Consider the following 24,490-nt stretch of genomic DNA (forward strand, 5'->3'; position numbering starts at 1 on the left):
CGAACAGTTCTGTAGACTAACAACTGGCACCCAGTGTATTAATATATCTTTTGACAATACGATAAAAAAAAGGCCCACATGTGCACATATTTTTAAGCAGCGTCATTTATATTTTTGATATCTATTTAGTTCAGCTGCACAAGAGACAATACTCTTCGAACCTGCAAAGGTCATTTCGCGTAATATAAATATGCGGATATAAGCGCCCGACCTTCTGAGATCTTTTTAGAACTGAGCAGCATCGAGGCCGATCTGTCAGAACGGTAAATGGTTGCGTCTTCCTAGATTCGCAAGGATACGCATGTGCACTATCGCCACACTCGGTTGAATATTAAAAATGATATCTTTCAAACAAAATATATAAGTCCATTACTAATGGAGTAGGAAACAAGCAATCTGTGCGACATTATCTGACTAATATATTAATTATACCACTTTCGCTATCCTAAGTTACGTAATATATAAATAGCTTGAGGAGACCGTCAAAAAATGTTTATTCGTACATGCCCAAACAAGTTTGCTTTACCGTTTAGGTAAGTTCTGCTTTCAAGTTACAGAAATGCTTTATTCGATAATAACAACGTTTCTACTGTGAACTACACATACAGCGTTAAGTACGCGTAAAAGTCCAGCGTTGTTAAGGGTGAACTGATAGTCGAATTGCAAGCTAAAGGTTCGTGTCGTCCATAACCATGTACGATGCAGCTTTAAAGACAGTACACGGAAAGCTGCCTGTCTCAATTTTTTGCTGCAAATGCCGGCTCTTGCGCATAATTTTGTTGCAAGAATGAATCTCTTTTTGATAAAAAAAATTTACGAATGGTGTGCCGACTAATATATACAATTCACAATTCTACAGTTAACTATGCGCGACGTTTAATAAATACAGACTGAACCATAGTTTTTTTTATTAGTAAGTACAAAAATCCAACCGTACATTTGTCGTGCTAGGTAAAGTTGAAAAATACTGCTATGTACTATATATTATAGCTGTCGAATTATAATATACGCTACTTTATCTACAGTCGGATTCCATACCACTATGGCACTCGTTATGGTTTAAATTGGCATCGAAATCAATATATGGATTTTTAATTCCGATGCGAGTGCTGAAGATGTGCTTCGACAATATCACCGGAATCAATACCCAGCTGTGCAGGAGTTCCATTATCTTCCATAATTTCATCATCAAATTTAAACACGACATCGGTTCTCTGTACGCCCGCCGCGACACAGTAACGCTTGAATATAGCTCCAAGTGGCTCATTAGATTTACACCGGATCTCTTTCGTTTCACGGCGATTTCCGGTAATAAACTTGATTCTGAACCCCGCTGGGGACGCGCCGTGAGTATCGCTGTGCCCGCTGATAGGAACAAACTCCATTCGTGTCAAGCCAACGGTAGACAGACCCAAGCTCTGGACGGTGTCTTCTGGCAGGACTTCGCGCCGATTCTCTTCTGAGCCCATCATCAGAATACCTTTCCGGCCAGTAATGATTGCTGCCTCCGAAAACAGTTTCTGCATGTTGTCTTTTTCTGTTAGTCTCACTATGACACGAGCGTCTTCGTTACAGATTTGAGTTATGACGACTCTGTAGATGTTTCCTTCGGTTTCATCATCCAGCTCAGTTCGATGAGAAATGTTCAGATCGATCAAGCTTGCGTCGCTAACGCGTGACGACCTTTTACTCATATGATAATCACCGCCGTTATCTGAGCAGTCGCTATGATCATCGCTATCACTAGTAATTAGATGAACGTAATTGCGTAGACCTACGTAACTCTTAAAAGAGGACCCGCGACTTGATCTGGTTCGTCGGGGACGTTTTCGCACGGGACTAACGTTATCATCGATCCTGGACGGTGAGTTCGTCAGATCAATAAGCTGAATGAAGTAAATGAAATAGTACGAAAAACGGTAACTTGCAACTATTTCTATATAAGTATTCAGCGGCATATTAGCACGACATCGAATTCATGTAATTCTATTTAAAAAACAATTACGTTATCATAGCTGCAGTAATCAAAATATTATAAAGAATTTTAATGATTGTTGCCTAAAGTATCAACAATATTAACCAGTTTTTTACGCAATCAGTATGCATTTTGTTGCACTCAATAAAACAAAACTGCATTACATTTTAACTTGTTCACCAAATGTATTATAAAAGATATTTACTCAGCAGATTTATAACTCGATTATATAGATTTATAACTCAGCACTTAACAAATTAATTAATTGATGGGTAAATGACAGTGAGCTTCTATCACTTACTCATTGCTCTCACCTCCAATGTTTTCTTGGGACTCTCAACAGCTGTTGCCATTTCCAGCTGAATACGCTCGCCTTCTCGAAGTTTTCGAGTGACGTCTTCATTGAAGATGCCAGGCACGTCAAAAACAGATTTGCTTGCTTTACAACGTAGAAATTTTCCACAGTCATCGCTTTCACTTCCTGACATGTCGGACTCAATTAGACCCGCGAGGCCGTGAACTGTTCGGCTTACAGCCATTATGAGCGCAGTACTTTGATACGTATAAAAACTGCAAATGAGAGAGATGTCCGGTACGGAGTTATTTGGTGTTGTAGTAAATTAGATTATCAAAAAAGAGTGGAGCTTCAGCTTATTTCAAGCCAGGTCTATAAGTGGGTTCTTAGTAAAAGCTTAAAATTGGACTCAATTTTGAACTTTATATGCGTTACCAAAAAATAACTCGATAAAAGAGCCATTTGTCAAAGTCAAAGTCTATCGCCCGCCATCTTAATAATATTTTTATAATGATCTGAAAATTAGAAACATTATGCTGGTCGCAGACATCGCTCTTTAAGTCTTTCTTCCGGATGAGTAAATTTGTCAATTATCAAAATGGGACGCACTGTTGAAAACAAACGATGCATATTTCACTATCATATTACCCTCTGACTGTATTTTAGTGAATCATAAATAAAGCATTAAATAAATATCAGATAATTCACAAGTGATTTGATTTTTTTCCTTATTAGGACATAATAGAACGAGGTCACAGTTTTAATATGATATAATAATATTCCAATATAGCCTTGTATATAATGAGAACCACTGCTCGTTCATTTACAGCTACGCTAGAATAGTGTATGTATTTGCGTTTGTATACAAAATTTGGTACCATTATTACTGAAATGTGTAAACTATGTATATATATATATATATAGTTTACACATTTCAGTATAAAAAAGGGAGCAGCGCGAACATGCTTGCTAATAAGTATTACGCAAAGAACAGAAACGAACATGCAACATCTCTTTATAAATAACAACGTCACTTCTGCTGGTCACCGAATATTTACTGGTAATGGTCATATTCTATTAACGTCGAAATGGATTGATGCTTTCATCGATTAGACTTCCGATCAAAAGACACAAGAAGAATATGCAACCTACTGCTTCTAGCTTCCTTGACGACACATACGTATTGCACAATTGCAATGAAAAACGTTATTCAAATGGATTCAACCACCTCCTTTTGAGTAAATCACAATTTCACTGCGTCGGCTACAAATCAGGTAATCGCTTCCTTATATTTTATAAGCGGCCTGCTACCTCCATACGTAAAAATGGCATCAGTTGTTAATCACAAGAGCTCCTTTGACCGAACTCAGCTGTTAGGTATGTTAACACTAGCTCGCAGCGCTTCTTTTTATAAACACATCTGTTAAAGCACCTCGCTGACTGGCTTCGAAAAACGATGTTAAGTTTCGTCGTTCATGGTTTGTTTACATTGGTTACCCTCTCCACTGGGTTGCGTCTTGTCTGAGCTGCGTTGAAGCTCGACGGGTTTATCTACTGCCATCTATGTTCATCAGCTGTCAGGCGCGCTTTTTATTTCCGTTGTAGCGTAGCGGGTAAGTTAAATCGCTTAACTTGGAGACACGTAATAATCTATGTTTGAATCTAGGCGTAGACATACTTTGTTTCGTGCTGAGATCCATGCTACCGTGTTAAACGAATGTCTAGTGGCCTAAGCACCCGAGTTAAAACACGGAAAAAAGTTATGTTCTGTGCTTGAGCAGGTGTTTAATGCCATTTGTTCAATCATATCCCTAACGAGACGCAAGTGAGAAGTTCGAAATAAGGCAAGATACATAGTCCATTTCTAAACTTGGAGAGAGATGCACTACTGTCGTCTTCAGATGTCCTATACTGTGCTAATGGTGACACCTAAGAATCGTGCCATTACGCAGTCAACAATTCTGGCCGATAACAATAGATAAGATAAAGCCGGCTTGCGCCCGCCTTTCTTCCATTATCCGTCCGGTTTTTCCAATTTCTGGAAGACGTTTTGCGATGCTTCCACCAAAAACGAGGGAATATCAAAAAGCATCACTGTCTTAATAGGCCCTGTTAGCGGGACCATGACGTTTTTGGAGAGAGGTAGCCATCGTTCGAAATCGTAGTGACGACTGCAGACGCCACGTTCACCTTCACCTGATATGATATAATGCAACAGATGCTATCTTCAAACAGAAACAGTGCAAGGTGACCGGGTCGTCTCTGCTCCCGTTTTTGCGTTTGTTGTCGGAAACGAACTCGGGCTTGTCTGTCTGCTCATCTGCCTTTTGCTTTTTTGACGGTTTCATTTTGTCGACAGGTGAACCAGCATATCTTTGACCTGCAGTATCGCTTCCCATTTATTTGTTTCGGATTTCCGTTGTCCGTATTCGGTACGTAGCACTGGTTTGTTGATATTCATGTGGATTCTTCCCTCACCTTTTCAAAGATAGGAGGACCTGCTTTGTTAATTATACCATGCATAGTGTTCACTGGGTGACCGTTCGTCTCAGAACACCGTGTATTTGTGTAATACAAATTACAAAGAAATTTTAAACGTCAGATAACGTTCGGAACTCTGGTAAAAACAAACCTCTTGTTTGTTTTACCGCTTGGCCTGATTTGGTGATTTTAGATTCCACGCGTGGAGACTCAGGCTTGCCTATATACACGTCATCTATGGCGAGAGGCCAAGTAATGATGCAGTGACTTTTTTGCCTACTAAACTTAGAGACACGTAAGGTGCGGGCCGACGGCAGACACACCTAATCATATGTTGACAGAGGGGACAATATTTAACGGTAGTACCGAGCGTAAAACTCGTTCCACTCGCCGTTTATATTTGTTCGTTTAATACGATAATAATCCTTTATTACCCATAGTATCTCTGCTTGTACCGCAATAAATAACAATACTATTTTTCGCAATTCCGTGTACTGAATCGATTGCCCCACAGTAAGATTGTCTCTGCCTTACAAGCTCATTTCCATCAAATTTTGAAAACATTTGAAATATAGACTAATACAAGAAACAAAGAAATTAAGTGAACTATTACGTGTCATTCTAATACAACATGGAAGGAAAGTCTTGCTATTATAAATAATTTTTTTTTTTGGAGTACATGTCTAATTTCGCTTTGCATTTTACAAATGGGTTCTTAATGAGTTATTAAATTAGGACACTAATAATACTTATTATCGACTACCAATATTGCCACATTATATACGTAACGATTTTTAAAATTTACCGTGTACTAGGTCGGTTATGGGTATTTTTATTATTCCTGTGGCTTAATTTTGAGCTATCAGAATTGCCCTCAAATCCCGCTGCGCTTTTAACTCTCTTCATATTGTAATTAGATTAACTTGATCTAGTTCTTTGTAAAAAAAACCGTAGGATCTGTTGTTATGCAGGCAATTAGCAACCAATTAAGTTTAGCTAACGTCTAAATTCTAATTATTAATATCTTATAATATGTCGTTATTTATGCCTGTTTATCTGCACCCTGCAGTCTACATTTTTCATTTTTATTATTGTCGATTTTCTGGTCTGTCATCTGCTGCTATCTAATTGCTAAAGATGTTGCTCACCGCATTGCTCGCGCGATCCAGCTATAGAAGAGTTTTGGCCAGTCGTCGGTCGCTTGTCAACTTCAGCACTATCATGGTGAATTGATACTTTTAGATAATATGTGCATCTGTAAAGAAATATTATGCACAATTTGAGTCATCTACTATGCCGTGATAGAAAGCCGCGCGCTTTTTTGAAAACTCAGAACGCTGAGAGAGACCCAATAAGCTAACATATATTACTTAAATCTTGGTTTATGTAGAAATTATCGACCGACGAAGCAACAAAATCTTTGTATAATATCAAAAGTAAATTGTTGAACTGGGTAAAGTGTGAACTTAGAAAAATCAAGTACAACTATTTGACTTTGAGATACCTTCTATTTCACTTCCTGCTACCTTTAGCGTTGTTCGTTTTAAGATGAGTAGCAGATATATTATTTGGTTAACGATCAATCATATTGCGTTCAGTATGTATTATGAATACTATAACAGCCATAGATATGGAATTGGATTCAAAATGAATTTGTTCGTCAGCATTTGCTTGATTTAGTTACATCTGACCACAGGCTCGAAACGGATTGTTTATTGATGATTTAATCGTTTGCATAGTAGTTTATATTAACTTAAGCACTTTTTGCCGTTTGTGTTACTACGTTCCGAGTTCTTCAAGTGGATTACTTCGAACTTTTGACTGACAAACTCATTTGTTATATTCAAGTGACAACTCAAAGTGTCAGTACTTCCAATGGAGCTGTGATTTTAATAATGTAATGTGTGGAGGTTTCTTTTACAGGATAAAAACATTACAGCCATGTCGAAATTCGCTCCAGCTGAACGTGTAGCCGGAATGGGCGAGAGCGTTTGGTGATTATCTTTACCTGTACTTTAATTATCGAAGTCGTTCGCTTAACGTACAGTATTATGACTGATGACATTTGTTGCTTGTATTATATGATGAATTGGTCACAGAGTCATTATATATAAATATTGGAAGATGAAGTTATGAGGTTTCAACTATCGAAGAAAAAATATATGTTTTATATATGTATACTAGTTTTAACAAAATTTAGTCTGACATTTATTTGTGGATCATTGTCTATTTCTAGGATTGAATTCGGCCGGCTAGCCCTTGAGAATAAACCTGTTAACCTTGGGCAGGGTTTTCCAGACATGCCTCCTCCTGAAAGCGTTGCAAGACCCCTCCGCGAGGCTATCATAAAGGGTGGCGATTTTATGATTCATCAGTACGCCCGTGGATTCGTAAGTAAAATCCGATGGAAGTAACGTTGCATGCCTAATATAATTTCACGGCCACTGTTTACTGGAGCCCTAACTATAAACAATTACAATGATATATGAATTGAATATTCATTTTTTATGTTTTATAAAGGGTTGCTCTAAATCCGAACGTCTGTGATTCTAAGGCATATCTTCGGTGTAGACGTCAAAATATAGCCGCTATACTTTTTTTTTGTATTATTTTTACACGCCCAACTTAGGGCGTTCCTCGTCTAGTGAATGCCCTCTCAGCGCTGTACAGTAAGCTAACAGAACACGAAGTTAATCCGAATACCGAAGTGCTCGTTACAGTAGGAGCGTATGAAGCTCTCTTTTGTGTGTTTATGGGATATGTGAATCCAGGTAAGCTATAATTTTTCTCTTTGACTAGCGCCAAATTTGATTATAGTCCGTACATTTTGCAAGCTATAATAATTTCGGTAGAGCTATTTAATAAAAAATTAGAGCATTCTTGATTCTGTTTACCTTGGACGTTGTTTTTTTAAAAAGTACCGATTACTATGTGACGGATTCAGACGGGACCCCGTTAACTTGTCCAAACGTGTTTTTATGCCAATTTTTTTTTTAACATCGTGTTCGCGTCATTATGCCTTACTTACCTTTGATAATTACTTCAAAATCTTAAATGCAAAAGAAATCCTAAACAACGCTTTACAGACATGGTAACTATAATTTTATTAAATTTTGACATTATGCACTATTTTGTCACAGTCATCTCTATCTAATATATGAAGTGTAATAATTAATAAGCGTTAACATAACTTGATAATTGCAATTCAGGGGACGAGGTGATCATCATTGAACCGTTCTATGATTGCTACGAGCCAATGGTACGGATGGCCGGGGGAACTCCCGTCTTTATTCCTCTTAGACTGGTTAGTAGGACCGTGCTCAGAAAACAATTTAATCGAATAATATTTTTCGAATTCCTCCCTGTCACTTAGTGCTACTCAATATGCTATTAACGGCAGTGTCGATATGTGGTACAAAATGTATTAAGGAGAATATAACGTCCGCTTTGCAGTACTGTCTACGACCTGTAATCTGTTAACTTACATTGTCGGCGCAAGATCCGTCAGGCCTTTTCATTGAGGTATGCTGTCTAGTTAGGCGGTTATTTGAGGGGGCGGCAATAGTCTGGCAGTAAAAGGCCTCACTGCGAAATAATGCGAAGTAGTTATTAGTTACCTATTTATGAGGACGCACGTTAACGGATCGGCAAATACAAGTAGTGCTGATGTTGAAATTAGCTTAGACTATTTGGTTGCTTACCTACGCTCATCGCGCTGAGCTCGCTGGTGTGCAAACTAGGGTCGAGATACAAATAGGTGTTATGTGTAAGCAACCTTAAAGGCCACCTAAGGTCAGTAATCGCTCACTAAATGAGTGTCAATGAGCTAATTATTTCTGTTCTACAGAAAAAAACGGGCGACCACATATCATCCGCTGACTGGGTTCTCGATCCCGTTGAGTTGGCTTCGAAGTTTTCAGATAAAACGAAGCTCATTGTCGTTAATACCCCGCATAATCCCCTCGGCAAGGTTTTCTCGAAGGTAAGTTGTTCTTTTCTGCATTCTGTGAAACATGAAATTGAAAAAACATTTTATAAGTGTGCGCGCAGAGCTAGTATCTAACTTTTCCATCGTGGCAGATGAGTATAGTTATAATAAATCATTTACCGTGTTATCTAGATCACGAGGTAGTGGTGTCCACCTTTGTAGTTAACAGCAAATGGGACTTACATCGAATTATGTTGAATATATCTTGTTATATTTATGCGACTGCGATACATGAAATATTAAGAGTAAGCGTGATGTGACCCTACAACGATAACATATCATTTTGTAGAATGCAAAAGTTAGCTATTGTGCTACAATACCATATACTATTTCTATTTTTGCTGCAGGACGAGTTGACTATAATTGGTGATCTATGCAAGAAGCACAACGTTGTAGCCGTTATGGACGAAGTGTACGAATGGATAGTCTATAATGGCTCCAAGCACATTCGGATGAGTACGTATCATACAATGATAGCACTCGAAACAACGTTTTTTCCTCCGAACAACTGCCTTATATTTTGAAAGTCTTCGTATACATAAGTGTACTAATGCTATGTAAATTTCTTTATATATATATTACTATACACCTGTATAGAGGATGTAGACTGAGATGTTTTTATTTGAGGGCCCATAAAATCTAGCGTACGACGTATTGGTTTAAATTTATTATGGTATCATAGCTCTGTTATTTAGCTACCACAGAACTGTCACCTGATTTGAATACACAGGCATAAACAATTACTGTTTTGAATTTCGTAAAAATAGCCTTATATTAACCCAACATTCGATTGTGAGAAAGTGTATCATACAATATATATTTTGATTACAAATTGAAGCTAAGATATCAATTTACTGCCGTACATTCTCTTATTAAATGTTAACATGCGTTTATTGGTAAAATTTACTGGGTACGATACTTCTCCTTAAGTGATTGGTCCTGGCAGCGTTTTCGGGCGTGTAGTTCTATAGCGGGATGAGCAACCCACTTTCCACACACACACACATATATACATTGGGTTGTCGAAAAAGCACAACCGTTTTTTAGCATAATTGTTTTAAAGTCGCATATTTGAGATAATATGAGCCGTGTCAGGTCAGTTGATGTTCTTTGAAAGCTAATACTTAGCATTAGTAGCTGTGATAAAATTAAAATGCGCTACATTTCACAATTTGATTCCGATAAAGGCATAGATACTACTTCGGCCCACGAAAAATTTCTGCTGCTTTTCGTCAAGGTTCGTTGTCGGATGAATTGGCCCGAATGTCATTAGGCTGCTTTCGTTGTAAAAATTTCCATACGAAAATGTTGCTTGTAGTAGTCGACCGCTTACAAAAGGACTAATGGTTAACGTTGAATAAGACCGGCACGTGAATAGCCGTGATATTTTCAAGGAAGTAAATATTTATCACTAAACTTTTTTAAACCATCTGAAGAAAGTTGGCAATAAAAACAAATTTGATGTTTACATGCCACGCAGATTAACACACAAGTATTTATTGGAGCTTATTTTCGTGCGCTAAATTCTGCAGAAACTCAACGAAGTCAAACAATTGTTAAAGCATTTGATCACCGAGGGCTTCTGAAAAATTGATTACGTACGACACGATATACAAATAAAAAAAATGTGCTTGACAGTCTGACAAAGCGCACTCTGACACAAAAGAAGGTATTGCTACGTGTCTGGTAAGAGTGGAAGGCATTCGCATGCGCTGGTGTCCCCTGACGGAACGATTAATTGTGACTTCCACTGTCAACCACTAATAGGATTACAACCAGCCATTGAAGAAAGTTGACCATAATAAGTGAACATAAAATGTGTCGTCATTTACTTTGACAATGCCAAACCACATAAATATTTAGTTAGCCTACAAAAATTAAGAGAGTTTCAGTGGGAAATTTTGATGCATCCGCCATAGCCCCGATCTCACACTGTCAGGCTACCATCTGTTTCGGTCTCTGCAGAAACCGCTCGGCAGGGGTGTTAATTAAATTCCAATGCAAGAATACAAAATTTCGTCATTTAGTACATTTGGATAAGTATTTTAGGACAGAGGTCCTACAGTGGTGGACGGTAGAAGGCCATCGGTCGCAACATCATTTTAAATTACGAACGGTGTTTGCTTCAGTTTTGGATGAAAACTGCCAATATTTTTTCGACAACCCAATATATACATTCTCAGGCGTAGATAGTAGACAGACGCGATAATTGTAATACGCTTTGCTACATAGTCATATAAAGTGTTCACGTTTAGTTCGCTAGTATATTGTGGCTTACTGGCTTTTCTCTATCCGTTTTTGGTAGACACGCTTCCCGGCATGTGGGAGCGGACCATTACAATTGGAAGCGCAGGAAAGACTTTCAGCATTACAGGTGAGTACGTCACAGCCTATCCTATGAACGAGAGTTTTTAGGCCAGTTCGTGCTTCTTAATGTCATTTATCGAGCATGCCGGTCAATTGCATTAACGCAATAAAGACAGGTAGAATTATTGCTTGATTCTTATTTGTGTAGAATTATTTTTCAGGATGGAAAATTGGCTGGGCATATGGACCGGCCAACTTGTTGTGTGCTCTACAATTAGTTCACCAGAACTGCGTGTACACATGTCCGACGCCTATTCAACAAGCAATTGCTGTCGGCCTCGAAATCGAAACGGCTAAAATTGGTAAAGAAGATTCCTATTGGAAATCATTGGTCGAAGAACTCGAGCCAAAACGGGATCGCATTTGCAAGTTCTTACAGAGTGTCAACATGAATCCCACAGTCCCACAGGGCGGATACTTCCTTACATCAGACTTCTCACAATTCGGTGAGTTGAGTTCTTATTTCAAATTTAAGTGAGACGCAGAACTCTACTACCTTCGTACGGGGAATACTACAAAGTGTTGTTAGTAATTGTACGCCATCCGCCATAATATACAGTAAAACAGTGAAAACATTTCTATGATTTGCGTGAATACGAAAACTTTTCACAGACTTGCAGAATAGATTTAAGTGGAAGCATTAACGAAATTGACACATGTATTTTTTTCTTTCACAAATTTTAAGTGCGCTGACAGCATTCAATTGAAACTTCTAGTAAGAAACAACGCTACAATTAATAACAGCTGAATAACATAGTCAATTCTAATAACTGTTATCTGCTTAAGATAGTATGTAAATATTTACGCGTGTCACAACCTTCTCCTTAAGTATTTCACTGAGTTCCTCTACGTAGTCATTGACGAAATTGTCGATTGAATCCTTTGCAAGCCTTTGAAGCAATTCTTACGAATGCACACAATATCGTGTTGCATTCATTGGATAATGTAAAACTGCTTTTAGGTATGGTAGTACTATTTAATATGTTGGGAAGGACGAGATACACCTCATCGTTGAATCATGGGGATATGTTCTTATAAAACTGCAGTGCAACGATGATCAATAGCAACAGGCATTTTTAATCTCTAAGCCTTCACAGGTTCTTCATTTTATTCATACAGTAATCATAGCTTCGCGCTTTATTTAAACACCAAATAGTATCGATGAGTCGAAATCATCCTTGATAACAGAATCTCAATTTATCATGGAATGAGCTAAACGTATTGTTTGGATGTTTTTACCATATTCAGCAGCACTAGCACGAGCTGCACGCGAGGTATGTCCAACCTTTGTAATCTCCTATACGACCTGTACGGTTAATACGAGCCATAGCCGTATGAATGAGGTCTATTGCGAGCCCGCGAAATCGAGCCAAGTTCAAGTAGAGTCAGATGCAGGGGTCGCACTGGGTACAGCTAGATTTCCAGTAACGGCGACCATTACAACCATAAGGTTGAACGTGATTGTCAACAGGGAGGAATTCTCAAGTTGATAAGGATGTTTTCAAAAATCTTCATTTTTTTCGACTTTCGATTTGATGCTAGAAAGGTTGTGTTGTAATAATGGACTGTTACTTAAATGTTCTGTAGATCAATTTAGGTAGCAACTGTTAGTGTTGTGATATTATTTTAGTGTCGTGTGATGCTATTCTGTTCTTGAACGTATCTCCAGAAGAAACCAAGGGAGGGGCTGTTTTCTCTGTCGTCATATCTTCCTCTAACGTCGACTACCGTGTTTTTTCAGTAGAATTTTGGCTAAAAAGATTCGGAATTGGACGATATTGGCTACCAAGGTGTAGTTTTTTTTCTACACTGTACACATGACATCATCTATGTTTTATCGTTGTTGGCGCCAAAGAATGAAAGTAGTTTATTTGTGTTTTACCGAATCATGCAGCTACGAATAACTAGAACTTCGTTAAATGCTCTGTTACGAAACGATGACTTCGAAGTAAAAGCTGAAAGACCTGCTGACTCAGTCAAAAGTTCTCGCCTTTATTTCGTCGTAGGAGTAATTTTCTGATGGCAATTTTTAGAAATATGTCATTAATATCCACGAGATTATGAAGGATATGCTTGAGGATTTATTCAAGTATTGGTGAATACCGTACAACGGTTTTGTTCGCCGACAACTTATGTAAAATGAAAAAAAAAAAAAAAAAATTAACCACTCGAAAAAAATAGGTTATTTTTATTGAATATCTAGGCTGGAAAAGTTCACTTTAATTTATTTCGTACTCTATTTTTACATACGATTTTTGTAAAGAAACGCACGACGAAGGAGTATTAAAATGTCCATTATATCCTATATAACACCTTCTATTCGTCAAGATGAACAAGCAAACATTTTATATATATATTTTTTTTTTGATGTTGGGTGAATAGAGCAGGAAAAAGTAAATATTTTTATTATCATAAAATTATTTAATATAGCAGCAAGAAGCTGCGGCCAGCGTAGGCATTTACGAAATCCACCAAATGATCCTGCTATGAATCTTAATTATATTGGCTTTCATATAGATTAGATAGACAGACATGCGTTCATATTAATTGTAATAATAATAGTAATAATAATTATTATTGTTCCTTAACTCGAACCGTCCCAGGTGTCGCTATTATGACTGGGTGGTTAAAATGTGAGAATTTTCAATAAAGATTTCCCGTTATACGTGATAGATTAGTGGTTGAATAAACAGGTCTGCCGTCTGGGAGGTGCTATCGGCATGGTGACCTGTTGTTACAGCGGGCACTAACCAACTTAATTGATGCATTAATAAGTAAGTTCCAACCTATCGTTCTACACGTAGAGTCAGAACGTACAGAATAACTTGTTATCGAAGCCCTGTTGTCTTAGGCCTAAGCCTATAACCATACTCGCTTACGTGTTTGTGTTGTTGACATCATTTACGAAGGGTCTAGCCTCGTGTTTATATCCACGATATGAACCCATCATCCGAGATCTCTATACCAATGACAAAGGTGTTTGTGTTAATCCTTTACTTCATAAATGACACGTTAAGACTTCACACCAGGTCTCCTTTAATTTCGTGCAGATCTGCTGATAGTGGGTGCCATATGTCCTTGTCCATTATCGATCTGCCCTAATCCATTTTTATCCGCATTTGCAGATCATTATGCTTTTAATATTATTTGTTTAACTAGGCTGTTTCAATGTAGCTTATTAGCTGAAAAATATTGAGGTATACATAAAGTCTTCGATTAATTTTTGGAAACGGGTACTTTACAAAAGAACATAAGTGTATAAAATGATTCTCACAGAGATCCATAATTTTTGGCTATGCTATTGTCCCGTACTTATTTATTAGTTTGGCACAATTCTCTACTGAGCATAAGGTCTGATAACTAATGGCACGTCTGTCTAGGTGTCTGTTAAAGACTAACTGTTAATCAAATTGAGACGATTACAGCATATTATTATCCTATAGGGACTTGAATTGATGCTGTAGGTGGTCGGAGTGTCACTTTATTTTATGTACAAATACTACAAGTGTACACGTATACCGCAGGTAACAAAAAGAGGGTAATTTAACGCGCTCTTTATATTTGTCGTAACCGACATAGCATTTTCGGTGTCGAAGCGTCGAGTTCAAGGCTGGAGAGTAGCTGTTTTTGGCTTTTGTCTCGAGAAGCGATGTTTTCCACGTATGCCTTTGACTCATTAGCGCTGAACGGCAGTTATAAGAAATTTTTCACCTGTCCAGAATGCTGAGTGGTACTCATAGCGTCCTTTGGCACCTCCTCCCTATCAAAGAAGATGGCATTTTGGCACGTTTCGAACCCGCCATGATAAGCATACTCGACATGTGCTTTTAGAGAATGTACCGTTTTATAAGGCCAATGTCGCCAGTGCAGGAAATTTTGAGAAAACTAGTAGCTCAGTGAGAATCAGGCTTTCGTTACAAGTTCGTTATCGAGCGGCGGTTATTCAAAGGTAAGCTTCTAAACAGAAAGGACGGTCGTGCTCTCTGAGTGAACGCTATGGCTTTTGACAGCATCCTGTCATCGCGGGCGATTCAGACGGTGAAGGCTGTGCCTCCGTCGATGTTTGCTTGTCACGGTTTGCCGCAGAGCTCGGAACGGCATTGTATGTGTATGAGAGCTGGCTTTACAGAGCTCTGCCTGTTTGTAAACCTTAAACATATGTAAAAGTATTGCCGCGGCCAGCAGCGGGCGCGGAGCCCGTTCGTAGTGTCGATCTGTGTCGTAAAATAGCCAGCACGTGAAGTGAAGACTCAACACCATACGATTGGCATTATTAGGTTCACTGGCTTTTTGGGCGAGAAGATCGATGTCGAAGTGGGTACTGCTTTGGCCCACAATCATGAATGACGTGCTCTACACTGTTAAATGATCGTAGACGACGAGGCGTTAAAGTTATCGAATAGTATGAGGTCACTGGCAGGCATGTTGTGAGCAAACACTATTGCTGTTGTTGGTGTTAGCCGAACTGACGTAAAGGAACCATTTGCATAAATGTTCCAGCATTTACGGGAAGTCAATAAGATCATCAGGTCATCTACTGTCACCAGGCTGGTTAACAAGATAATAATCCAAGAATGTTAGCGTAATGCTGGTTGGAGGCTATAGCGTTTAGTATAGAACATTTGTAGTATAGTATAGTTTGGATATTGTGTCAATTAGTATAGAGGTATCTTCTAAAACAGCTCTAGAACAGGCATGGCGTTCATGCAAGTAAACCTACGACAATAATGGGGAAATGGTGTGATTAATATCAGACTCTGCTTTGATTGGGTTTATGTACAGTAACTTTTGTTACTGTACATAAACCCAATCATCAAACTTATAAAAATTAATTTTCGTGTGTTTTCAGCAAAAAATATTGACATGTCAGCCTTCACGGGTACAAAAGATTTCCAGTTCGCTAAATGGCTCTCGACGACTCAGAAACTACAGGGAATACCTCCGTCAGTATTCTATGGACCAGAACACAAGGCTCTAGCCGAGAACTACATCCGGTTCTGTTTCTTTAAGGTAATTTCATTTCTAAAATCGAAAAAAAGCCAGCAGTTAATTTCCCACGACTTTTCCTTTGGCTTCATGTTTTCTTTTTTCACTTCTCACTAAAAACGCCGATGAAATTACTATTGATTCATTTAGGCTAAGAACGAACATTGTTTGCTTAATGCTCACAACGAATGCCTACCTTTAAGGCTCAAATACTTGCCTGGTTTGGAGTCGTTAATCAAGCATGTGAGTACATTAGCCAATGGCCTATCGATACGTGGTCTCAATATAGGCTTAACCAGTGACTCAGCATGAAACGCTTGGAGTGTTTTGTCTGCTATTATCTATATTATTTGTTTTTAAAAATATCCATCTTGGCAATCGCAACAACTATCGAGATAACTACTGATTGCCGCCAGGCTAAACCATGTCACAAATAGGTGTGAAACCCTTGAACGACTTCTTTGGCAATGAGCATTACAGACATTATAGGACACGGCTAATTCCACGAGTTCGTAAAGGAAAAGTTTTCGTCAGTTTATTAACGATGCCCTTGTTTCACTACTTTGTTAGCAATATCTTCGCATAAGTTACTAACCTGTTTTACCTGTCGATAACTGTGTTAATATCGGTAAGACATTGCCGCGTCTAATTATATCTATTTATGTACATGTATCTGTGGTGGGTGGCATTTAACTGCAGAGGCACTTGCCGGTGCTGCCGCCATCATTAGCAAATTTATTGGACACAATGGCACGTCGTTGTGTATACCATTTGTATGCTTGGTTTACTGGAACTTGTCTACTGACATTGTAAACTCTGTCTGTTTCTATGACACTTTCGTCACTAGTAGTTCGTCGGTCTCGAGTAAGGCAGCGGGCTATGCTGAGACGAACGTCCTTGGCAGATGGCGACACGAGGAATCGTTAACAGAGGCTATATACGTGCTATGAATTGATCAAGTAGGGCACACAATGTAGTTCCTGCCGTTGGCTATGTGAAACGCCCCGCTCGTTGTGAAGAGGGCAAACTTATAGGCGCGAGGTACATTGATACCTAAACCGAAAGGAGACTCATCAGGCATAGGCCAAGAATCCTGTTTGAAACAGTCCTACGGGCTGTGGTGCGTGCTAGTCTGATGTTATAAAGGCCGTTCGATGATGGTTATATTGTTAAAGGAAATAAAATGGAAGTAATAGTTGGTTTTCTGGCGAAGCTTTGTATCGAGTCTGTCAAGCGCTTTTAGTTACGGGACGTTGATCCGAACTCTTCGATTGGCGTATTACTCTCGGACCCGGTTTGCTGGTGTTACTGTGGCACAAGTGAATACAAAATGTCGCTACTGTTGGCACATGGACCAATCAAACGAAATCTGAACGGTTTTCATGCAGCGAAGTTTAGAAGAACAAGCACTCCTTTCTGCGTTCTACCAAGACCTGGATATTTGATCAATTAATTAATAGTAATATTAATTAATTAGGCATTTTAATTGCCTGAAAATAGCTTTACAACCGTAATATGTAGAGTTGAATGCCTACGAATCTTTAAGACATCTTTATGAGTTGCAAAAATTATTATAGAAGTTTACTGCCACGGTCAGAACTCTAAGATAAGGATTAGTAAAACGGTCGCATGTATTAGAATCAAATGCGCATTTCGTGCGGCTTTTTTTTTTCGCCGTTGTCTTCAGCTCAAAAGACGTTTGAGATGTTAGGAGGTATCCTCGCAATAAGGCAGCTGCTTTGGATTATCGTTACTGGCCGTAACAACGGCTTGGTAGCCTAATCAACCGCATTAAAAACTCGTTGCCTATTAAGAAGTTACCTTTGCACAAGTATCATCTCTATAACTTTCTTACATGTATGATTTATCTGCTAGATCCATTGTTTCATTAGACTTTTTAATTATCTATTGCAGCTTGAGAGAGATGTTAAAGGGCTTTTCAAAGTAAAAGGTTTAAATGTATTCAACGCTGTTCTATCAAAGTGCGCTAATTGTTATAGATTGTATGAGAAACTTTTTGGAACGTTTTCAACGCACAGCGAGAATCTAGTTGACGCCAATCTTTTCTTAGCTCTGAGCCTTCTTTGTTATCGTACGCCAAATACATCGATTCGCGCTAAATGGTTTTGTTATTATAACTGGCTGAAATTAGAACTGCGGCTAAGTTATCAGTTTTCCTTTCATCGGATGTAATTTCCTGTAGTTCTCTATGATTAATTTTATTCCAGTAAGAAGAGGATTCTTGACACATCCTTTTTGTTATCGATATGTATACTTGGGTGCTTTCCGGTAGTTCCGGTAGTTCGAGCACAGCCCTATCCGACGTGTAGAAAATAACAATATCTGCTACATTGTTAAACGTGTTTTACTAAAGTCGACCCTTTTAACAAGACTTGATAAATCGTCAATTAGGGTTGACAGTTGCGTCTATTCAACGCGTTCAGATGATGAAAGAAGCCAATGAACAAGTGAAGCTTTTCCTTTTGCTTTAAAAGCAATTGGGGCTATGTCAAATTTGAATATTGAAACCAATTCGTGAAAAAGTAATACACGTTTTTTTTTAACAAGGCTTTTGCAAGACCGAAAAAGACCTAAATAAACTCCAGTGACAGCTGCGTTCCCGCCTGTGTTCGATTGTTTATATATTCCTGTGCATACTTTAATCAGCTGGGCTACAGCAGCGCCAGCCTACGATTATTATGTCATTTTGCTAAAGCAGTACGGTGATCGTTATCTCATTATATTTTAATAGATTATATCGATAGCGGCTATCTATGGGCTTTGTGTTGTTGTATTCCTGTCAGAGTTACAATTTTGCAGAGACAAGCAACTGCTTTGGTGTACGTCGTAGTTTGTCGATGGTCTTTTAGATCGCTAGTCGAAATCAGTTGGCCCGACTAGCACGTACAAGCGAATTGGCGCGCCACATCGAAAGCTCCTGGCTTTCTGTAACCCTTTCCTAGACATCTCTGTGACAGGGTGTTAGAAGCGCCAAACAATCAGGTCTACCAGCACCCTTAATAATCAGATCACCTGTATCGTCAGTGTAGACGGTCTCACTGTCGCTAATACGACCACTAGACCCGTTTCAGGTAGCGAGATCTCACTACCATGTGTATACGTATTTATTAAAGAGGTTAGAAAAAGTTAATTTGCCGTGGAGTTATTTAGCGCCTACCAGTCGGCCTGCCAACCGTTAATACATGTAAAGGTCCCACTAAGACTCGTATTAAAGAGAGTGATTAATATTTATACTGCTAAATATGCTGTAACTTAAATTTAATAGCATTGACAACATTTAAAGAATAACACGTCTTGACTAAGAGGCTTCTAGAAGTTCAATATAATAGAATGGTTTGCTCTAAAACCAACGACTCTGAGGCGTCATTACACGGTTTTGAAGCCTACAGAAGAACAATTAACTTCAAGTATACTATACTGATATATACTTTGTGGCTGTGAATAGTCGACAAAAGCCGCCTGAAGGTAGAAGTCCGAGGGAAAACAAAGATGTGCATGGGAAGGTGAAGACGTCTGAGTGATCTTAGCTCAGAGTGACTTCTGTCACTAGCTGACAACCCGCCTCTTTCTCTCGTTTGCCATTCGTGTGGAAGACGAAGAACTACGTAATTAAAAAGAAGCCTAATATCTGTCAGCCATCATCTTGTGGCACCTGCCTTTGCCCAATTACGTGACGTCATGAAACAATTCTTTCGTTACCCCCGTTTGCGATCAACTAAAACATTCTGTCTTTCAAAGTCTGTCGCATCCTTTCCTCTTGTCTGGTGCTCAGCTTTGTGTGTTTCCCTCTTTCGGCTACCCCTAATTTTTTCCGTTTTTTATTGGCGATGGGTGATACTGGGATAATTTGACATGAAAGTGCTGCTTATTACCTCAACGTGTTATCAACGAACGCAAGTAACTGCTTGTAGGGGCTCGTTGGACGTAGGACGTGGCGGGGCGGGGGCAGCGGCGTCATCGTCGTCATGATCAAAGTAGCAGTGGCCTTTGATGAGGGGGCTAAGGGTGTGGCTGGCACCTATACGGATGGCAATAGTAGCATGTTCATTCCATAGTGAACAAGATAACATAATCAATGGCAGTACCTAGCGGAAAAACGATTATGGGATTACGAATAGCTGTTTGGTTTGGGTTGGGTTGGGCTTACGACTTTCATTGTAGCACCATTATTTGGATGCTATGACATATTACGCACAGTACATGGGTGCATACTCTTTGGTTCAAGCCGGCAAAGCAGAGACAACGTCAACCGGCAGCACCCATCGACCAGATACGAGCCGTCTGCTAAGACAAATAGACCATTTGAACGTAGGTCCAGCATAATTTAGTCGATTTAAAGGAATAAAAGCCGTTTTTGTATACCCATATTGGCAAATTTGTAAACAATGACTGCGAGCTTAGGATAAAAGCGGTATTTTTCCTACGCTGATTCTTTTCGCTGCTGACAATGATCTGGCAATAGAAAGCAATAGTTAATGATTATAATGTTTGAAAAATTTTCATATATGAGCAGCTTACACGAGAAATTATATACATATATAATGGTCTGTGTGTCTCTTACTGACAAGCAAAAACTTTGCAAGGAATCGAAACACAATATCATCGTCTTACCAGAATTAATACAGAATAGTAATTTAGCGTCCTGGACAAGGTCTGATCCAGAATGTAAGCTGTGCTAGCCTCTGAGCGTATAACGGAATGGCAGCTGGCTACATATCTTGGCGGTCATTTTAGGTAGCTCTAAACGATGTACCGTGTGGCTGTTTTGAGAATGACTTGGTTGGCCATCTTGCAACTAGCAAAAATATAACCATGTCTCTTACCTTGGGGAGGATGAGGACGTTTCTTGAAATCCTTTGTTGGTTGACTTCGGTTTCTATCGAGAAAACTACGTTGGCCTAGTAGTTATCACCTTCTGGCTGGCAGGTTTCAGCACTCTATTGGTTGTGTTGCTGTCATTTTCCTATTGTAGCATGATACCCGCAGCGCCGCGTGATACGTCAAGGGATATAAGTATTACCATGTGAATTGGGGTGCACTTCTAACAAGAGAAGAGGAAAACAATACCGAGAAAGACCTTTTCCCGTTCTATACCATAGAGCGCGTTTGAGAATCGACTGCGTTAACCTTGAAATATCATCTAAAGTAGCCAAGTAGTCCTACTAAACTGGAGCGGCAAGAACAAGCTGAGTGCTTCCGCAGCTATTAGTAGTGGTAAACTTTTCTATTATGGTTGCTGCTACAAGAAAAAAACGAGAATTCGGTTGCTGTGCCATCGTAGTCCCCCTAAGTTCACAACTTTACATTTGCCCAGTCCTTATTCGATAAAGGTGATTATTTATAACTGTCTGCCCGACTTCTCGTGGTTACTGCTGCTGCCGATGAACTTACCGACCGCGAAATTAAACGACACGGTGGACGAGCAACGATAATGTCGTCAAGGGTTGGTTTGATAATGTTCGGATTGGGCCGGCTTGGATCAGCCGAAAGATGTCGAAAAGTGATTTCAGATGTAGACGAACTGGTTTACGAAGGTAAAGCAAATGGTGTGGAAGAAAATATGCGAACGTGCTAGCAATGCTGGATGTTCAATATACATGACTGTGAAGTTAGTATTTGACTTAAAACGACGTTTGAGAACGAATGCTGCCATGAAAAAAATCCTGCGTGCTGCTCCTAGGCTGACTCTATTATGCAAAAATATGTAGCGTGCCCAAATAATTTATTTTTGTTTAAAGTGGTTGTTGAAAAATTAATGAAAAATATACATTTTTCGTTAATTTTTCAACATAACTCCCCTAGTCTATGAGTAGATGCGCACTTTTTCGAAATAGTCGTACTCAATAAGAAAGCGCATGGGACAAACAAGCTGTCTGCATGTTTACGCTTTCCGAAAAGGAGTTTATTAAAAGGGCTTACTTTCGAGTAATCTGCGAGATCTTCCAGGCCAAACACACCTAAATTTAATTCGCAGTCGTTGACCAGGATGATTCTAGTCTTGTTTTAAAAGCGCTGTGATTTTTTATGGTTCAATTCATTTTATAGTGATGAAATTTGCCAATAACGAAGTGCCTCTTAAAATATATTAATCGTATTAGACGCACGACTTGCATATATTTCATGTATAAGATACGATAAAAGAGCACTGAACTGGCTAATTGGATAAAATAGCTTTTCATTAAGATGAACGCGAATATGCCAAAGGAGCGTTTCTAACGTGAGGTATTACATGTGCGGGTAATGTGAAGCAGATTAATTTTTTTGTGGTATTTTCCAGTTTGCTGAATATTATAATTAAAATATTTACTATGTTTCCGCACCACATGGGGAGAAGAGATATTCTGTGCGTTACGATAGTAAATTATGTTAACCAAATATAAGAGGAACTACGAATCGAGGGTTAATGAGGGGTTACTAAACATTCTTGTTGGTCGGCTTCCAGCTTAATATGTCCCGCAACTTCCTTCGGAACGTATACGAAATAACTAGTATAATTAACAATGGTAGGTGTTTAGCGTGGCATAAAGCATACGATCAGACAAATCACAGCATTAAGGCGGCAAGTTTAAACAAAAAATTTGTTTAAATAGAATGTAGCTCAATTCGAACAGAAACACTCGGTGAAAGTAACTGTCTCAGTGTCTGCTCAATATTTCGCGTTTGGCTATAAATGTAAATCGAAGTGGTTGTGAACAGCCATATACTTCGCTGGCTCGGTATTTCACTAGACGGGCTAAAATGCACCGATGACCAACAAAAACGACGAGTTTGTCAGTCGCTGACAGATGTTGTATACACAACATGAACTTAGCGGGCCATTAAAGAGTTTGTATAGTGAAATAATAAGTTGACGGGGGAAAATGTGAAAGTGGCAGAATACTGAACAAAAGAATCAGTTATAATGACAAGTAATGGCAACGTTGTCATATTATCGGGTACCACCGGATTGAGAAACAGCATTTTTACTATTACAGCCAAATTGCGTTCTCGGTGCGTAGCATGCAAAGCCTTAAATATAATCTATTTCATTTTTCTTTTGCAAATTCGGAATTTCAGACAGATGAAACCTTGGGTAAAGCAGAAGAAATCATCAAGAAACTGCCAAACAAAATGTAAATATTTGCAATATACGACGTCGACTTTTAATTACATAAATTATTTATCCAATAAAAAATGACCTCGTTTTAAAAATCTAAAAAATAAATATCCATTATTCGGCACATTTACCTGTACATTCACTCCTTTTGCATTAATTGCTCTTTTTGATAAAGGATAGTTGTTGTCATGATTTGTATTAGCAGACGCCACGTACGATAATAGATTTAGTTAGGTGTATATATTAACATAGTTTTAGAGAGAAATTATTGGTACATAGATATACATTTCTAACGTTTCTTGTATAATCAGATAGACATTACTTCAGATTATAGTAGTCAGGTTGTAAGCAGAAGACGCGCTATAAAAAATTTAAACTGTACTCGTGCATAGCGTATTTGACTGCTACGCTTAGGGAACATGATGTTCTAACTTCGAAGTTAGGCGCAGAACAGATTTCGTTTCCTGAAAGCCAGCACTTTTCGGTATGTAAGTTGATTGTTTGATAAAACGTTGTCGCAAACCTGCTCCGTAGTTTTTTTCGCGAAGCTTACACCAGTGCATCATTATCGAAAATCTGTCGTTGGCAATGAGGTGTGTTCGTTCTGTAACGCTGAGCCCAAGTTGAAAACAGTTACGATCTACTAGATAGGCAGTGTATTATCGACGTAATGGTCAGTTAGATGAGCTTTCCGATATTAGGAAGAACAAGCGGCGTCTCAGCCTCAGACCAGTCTCTTTCCGTACCTTGAGCCTCTCTTAGTGTAACCATCATCCATTTCACTTCAAAGTTTTTATCGTTCTAATACATTTTCGCCAGTACCTCGCCCAGTGGTCGATCGCGAACGCGATGCTAAACACTGTCATCGACTGCAGCGATAATTGATTGTTGACTTTAGCTCTTCTGTAGTGTTTTGCTATTTTTAACGTAGGTTAAAAATTATCTTGTTTTATTTGTCGTAGTCCTATACCGAACCCTAGAATATCGGGACCACGATGTTTCAGATTAGCTGCCGCTTACCTTGTTGCTTTCCAGTTTTCAAAGGAATTTCGAATTTTTCGTGCCAGGTACAAGCTTCTTTCTTGGACGATTTGCGCTGGGCATCCAGCGATTGTCTTGCAAACATGCAGCTGACAGGGCTTCGACAGAAGCTATGTTTAAGGCAAGAACTTTAGGTTAATGGTCATTGTACGTCGACTTCAGCTGGCAAATGTTCAGGGGCAAGAAGCAACTGCAACTCTTACGAGTTTTGAAGATTCAGGTTGAATTTAGTGTCTGTGT

The 24,490-nt window shown here is 38.9% G+C and overlaps 2 protein-coding genes across 7 annotated transcripts; one reads left to right on the forward strand and one right to left on the reverse strand.

The window, feature by feature from the left end:
- Positions 1-470: 470 nt before the first annotated feature.
- LOC111258858 (uncharacterized) lies at positions 471-3,713 on the reverse strand. The gene is made up of 3 exons (XM_022830407.2): positions 3,423-3,713; positions 2,290-2,545; positions 471-1,886 (listed from the first exon to the last, which is right to left on the reverse strand). The coding sequence occupies exons 2-3, from the start codon at positions 2,512-2,514 to the stop codon at positions 1,092-1,094; spliced, it is 1,020 nt and encodes a 339-aa protein (XP_022686142.1). The 5' UTR covers positions 2,515-2,545; positions 3,423-3,713; the 3' UTR covers positions 471-1,091.
- A 65-nt stretch (positions 3,714-3,778) lies between these two features.
- Kyat (Kynurenine aminotransferase) lies at positions 3,779-23,335 on the forward strand. 6 transcript variants are annotated; one of them, XM_022830400.2, is made up of 13 exons: positions 3,779-3,883; positions 4,630-4,702; positions 5,889-5,975; positions 6,675-6,745; positions 6,988-7,141; positions 7,381-7,522; positions 7,961-8,055; positions 8,599-8,733; positions 9,087-9,195; positions 11,045-11,113; positions 11,268-11,552; positions 15,956-16,116; positions 23,170-23,335. In XM_022830400.2, exons 3-13 carry the CDS (start codon positions 5,889-5,891, stop codon positions 23,227-23,229), a joined length of 1,368 nt encoding a protein of 455 aa, XP_022686135.1. In that variant the 5' UTR covers positions 3,779-3,883; positions 4,630-4,702; the 3' UTR covers positions 23,230-23,335. The 6 variants fall into 6 exon arrangements, 5 of the variants coding, with proteins under 5 accessions (XP_022686135.1, XP_022686139.1, XP_022686140.1 ...); XR_015310324.1 differs by lacking the exon at positions 3,779-3,883 and adding an exon at positions 16,940-21,647 and having other exon boundaries at positions 4,467-4,702; XM_022830404.2 differs by lacking the exon at positions 5,889-5,975.
- Positions 23,336-24,490: the final 1,155 nt, after the last annotated feature.

The sequence above is a fragment of the Varroa jacobsoni genome, unplaced genomic scaffold, assembly GCF_002532875.2.
Source record: "Varroa jacobsoni isolate VJ856 unplaced genomic scaffold, vjacob_1.0 scaffold_271, whole genome shotgun sequence".
Taxonomy (NCBI): Eukaryota; Metazoa; Arthropoda; class Arachnida; order Mesostigmata; family Varroidae; genus Varroa; species Varroa jacobsoni.

What these genes read in the sequence shown, in the direction of transcription:
- LOC111258858 (XM_022830407.2), bottom strand. Translation starts at nt 2,514, where the DNA reads ATGGCTGTAAGCCGAACAGTTCACGGCCTCGCGGGTCTAATTGAGTCC. An exon ending in GTCCCAAGAAAACATTGGAG is followed by an intron (nt 1,887 to 2,289) that starts GTGAGAGCAATG and finishes TACTTCATTCAG; the next exon opens with CTTATTGATCTGACGAACTC.
- Kyat (XM_022830400.2), top strand. Translation starts at nt 5,889, where the DNA reads ATGTTGCTCACCGCATTGCTCGCGCGATCCAGCTATAGAAGAGTTTTG. An exon ending in TCGGCAAGGTTTTCTCGAAG is followed by an intron (nt 8,734 to 9,086) that starts GTAAGTTGTTCT and finishes TTTTTGCTGCAG; the next exon opens with GACGAGTTGACTATAATTGG. An exon ending in CTCCAAGCACATTCGGATGA is followed by an intron (nt 9,196 to 11,044) that starts GTACGTATCATA and finishes CGTTTTTGGTAG; the next exon opens with ACACGCTTCCCGGCATGTGG.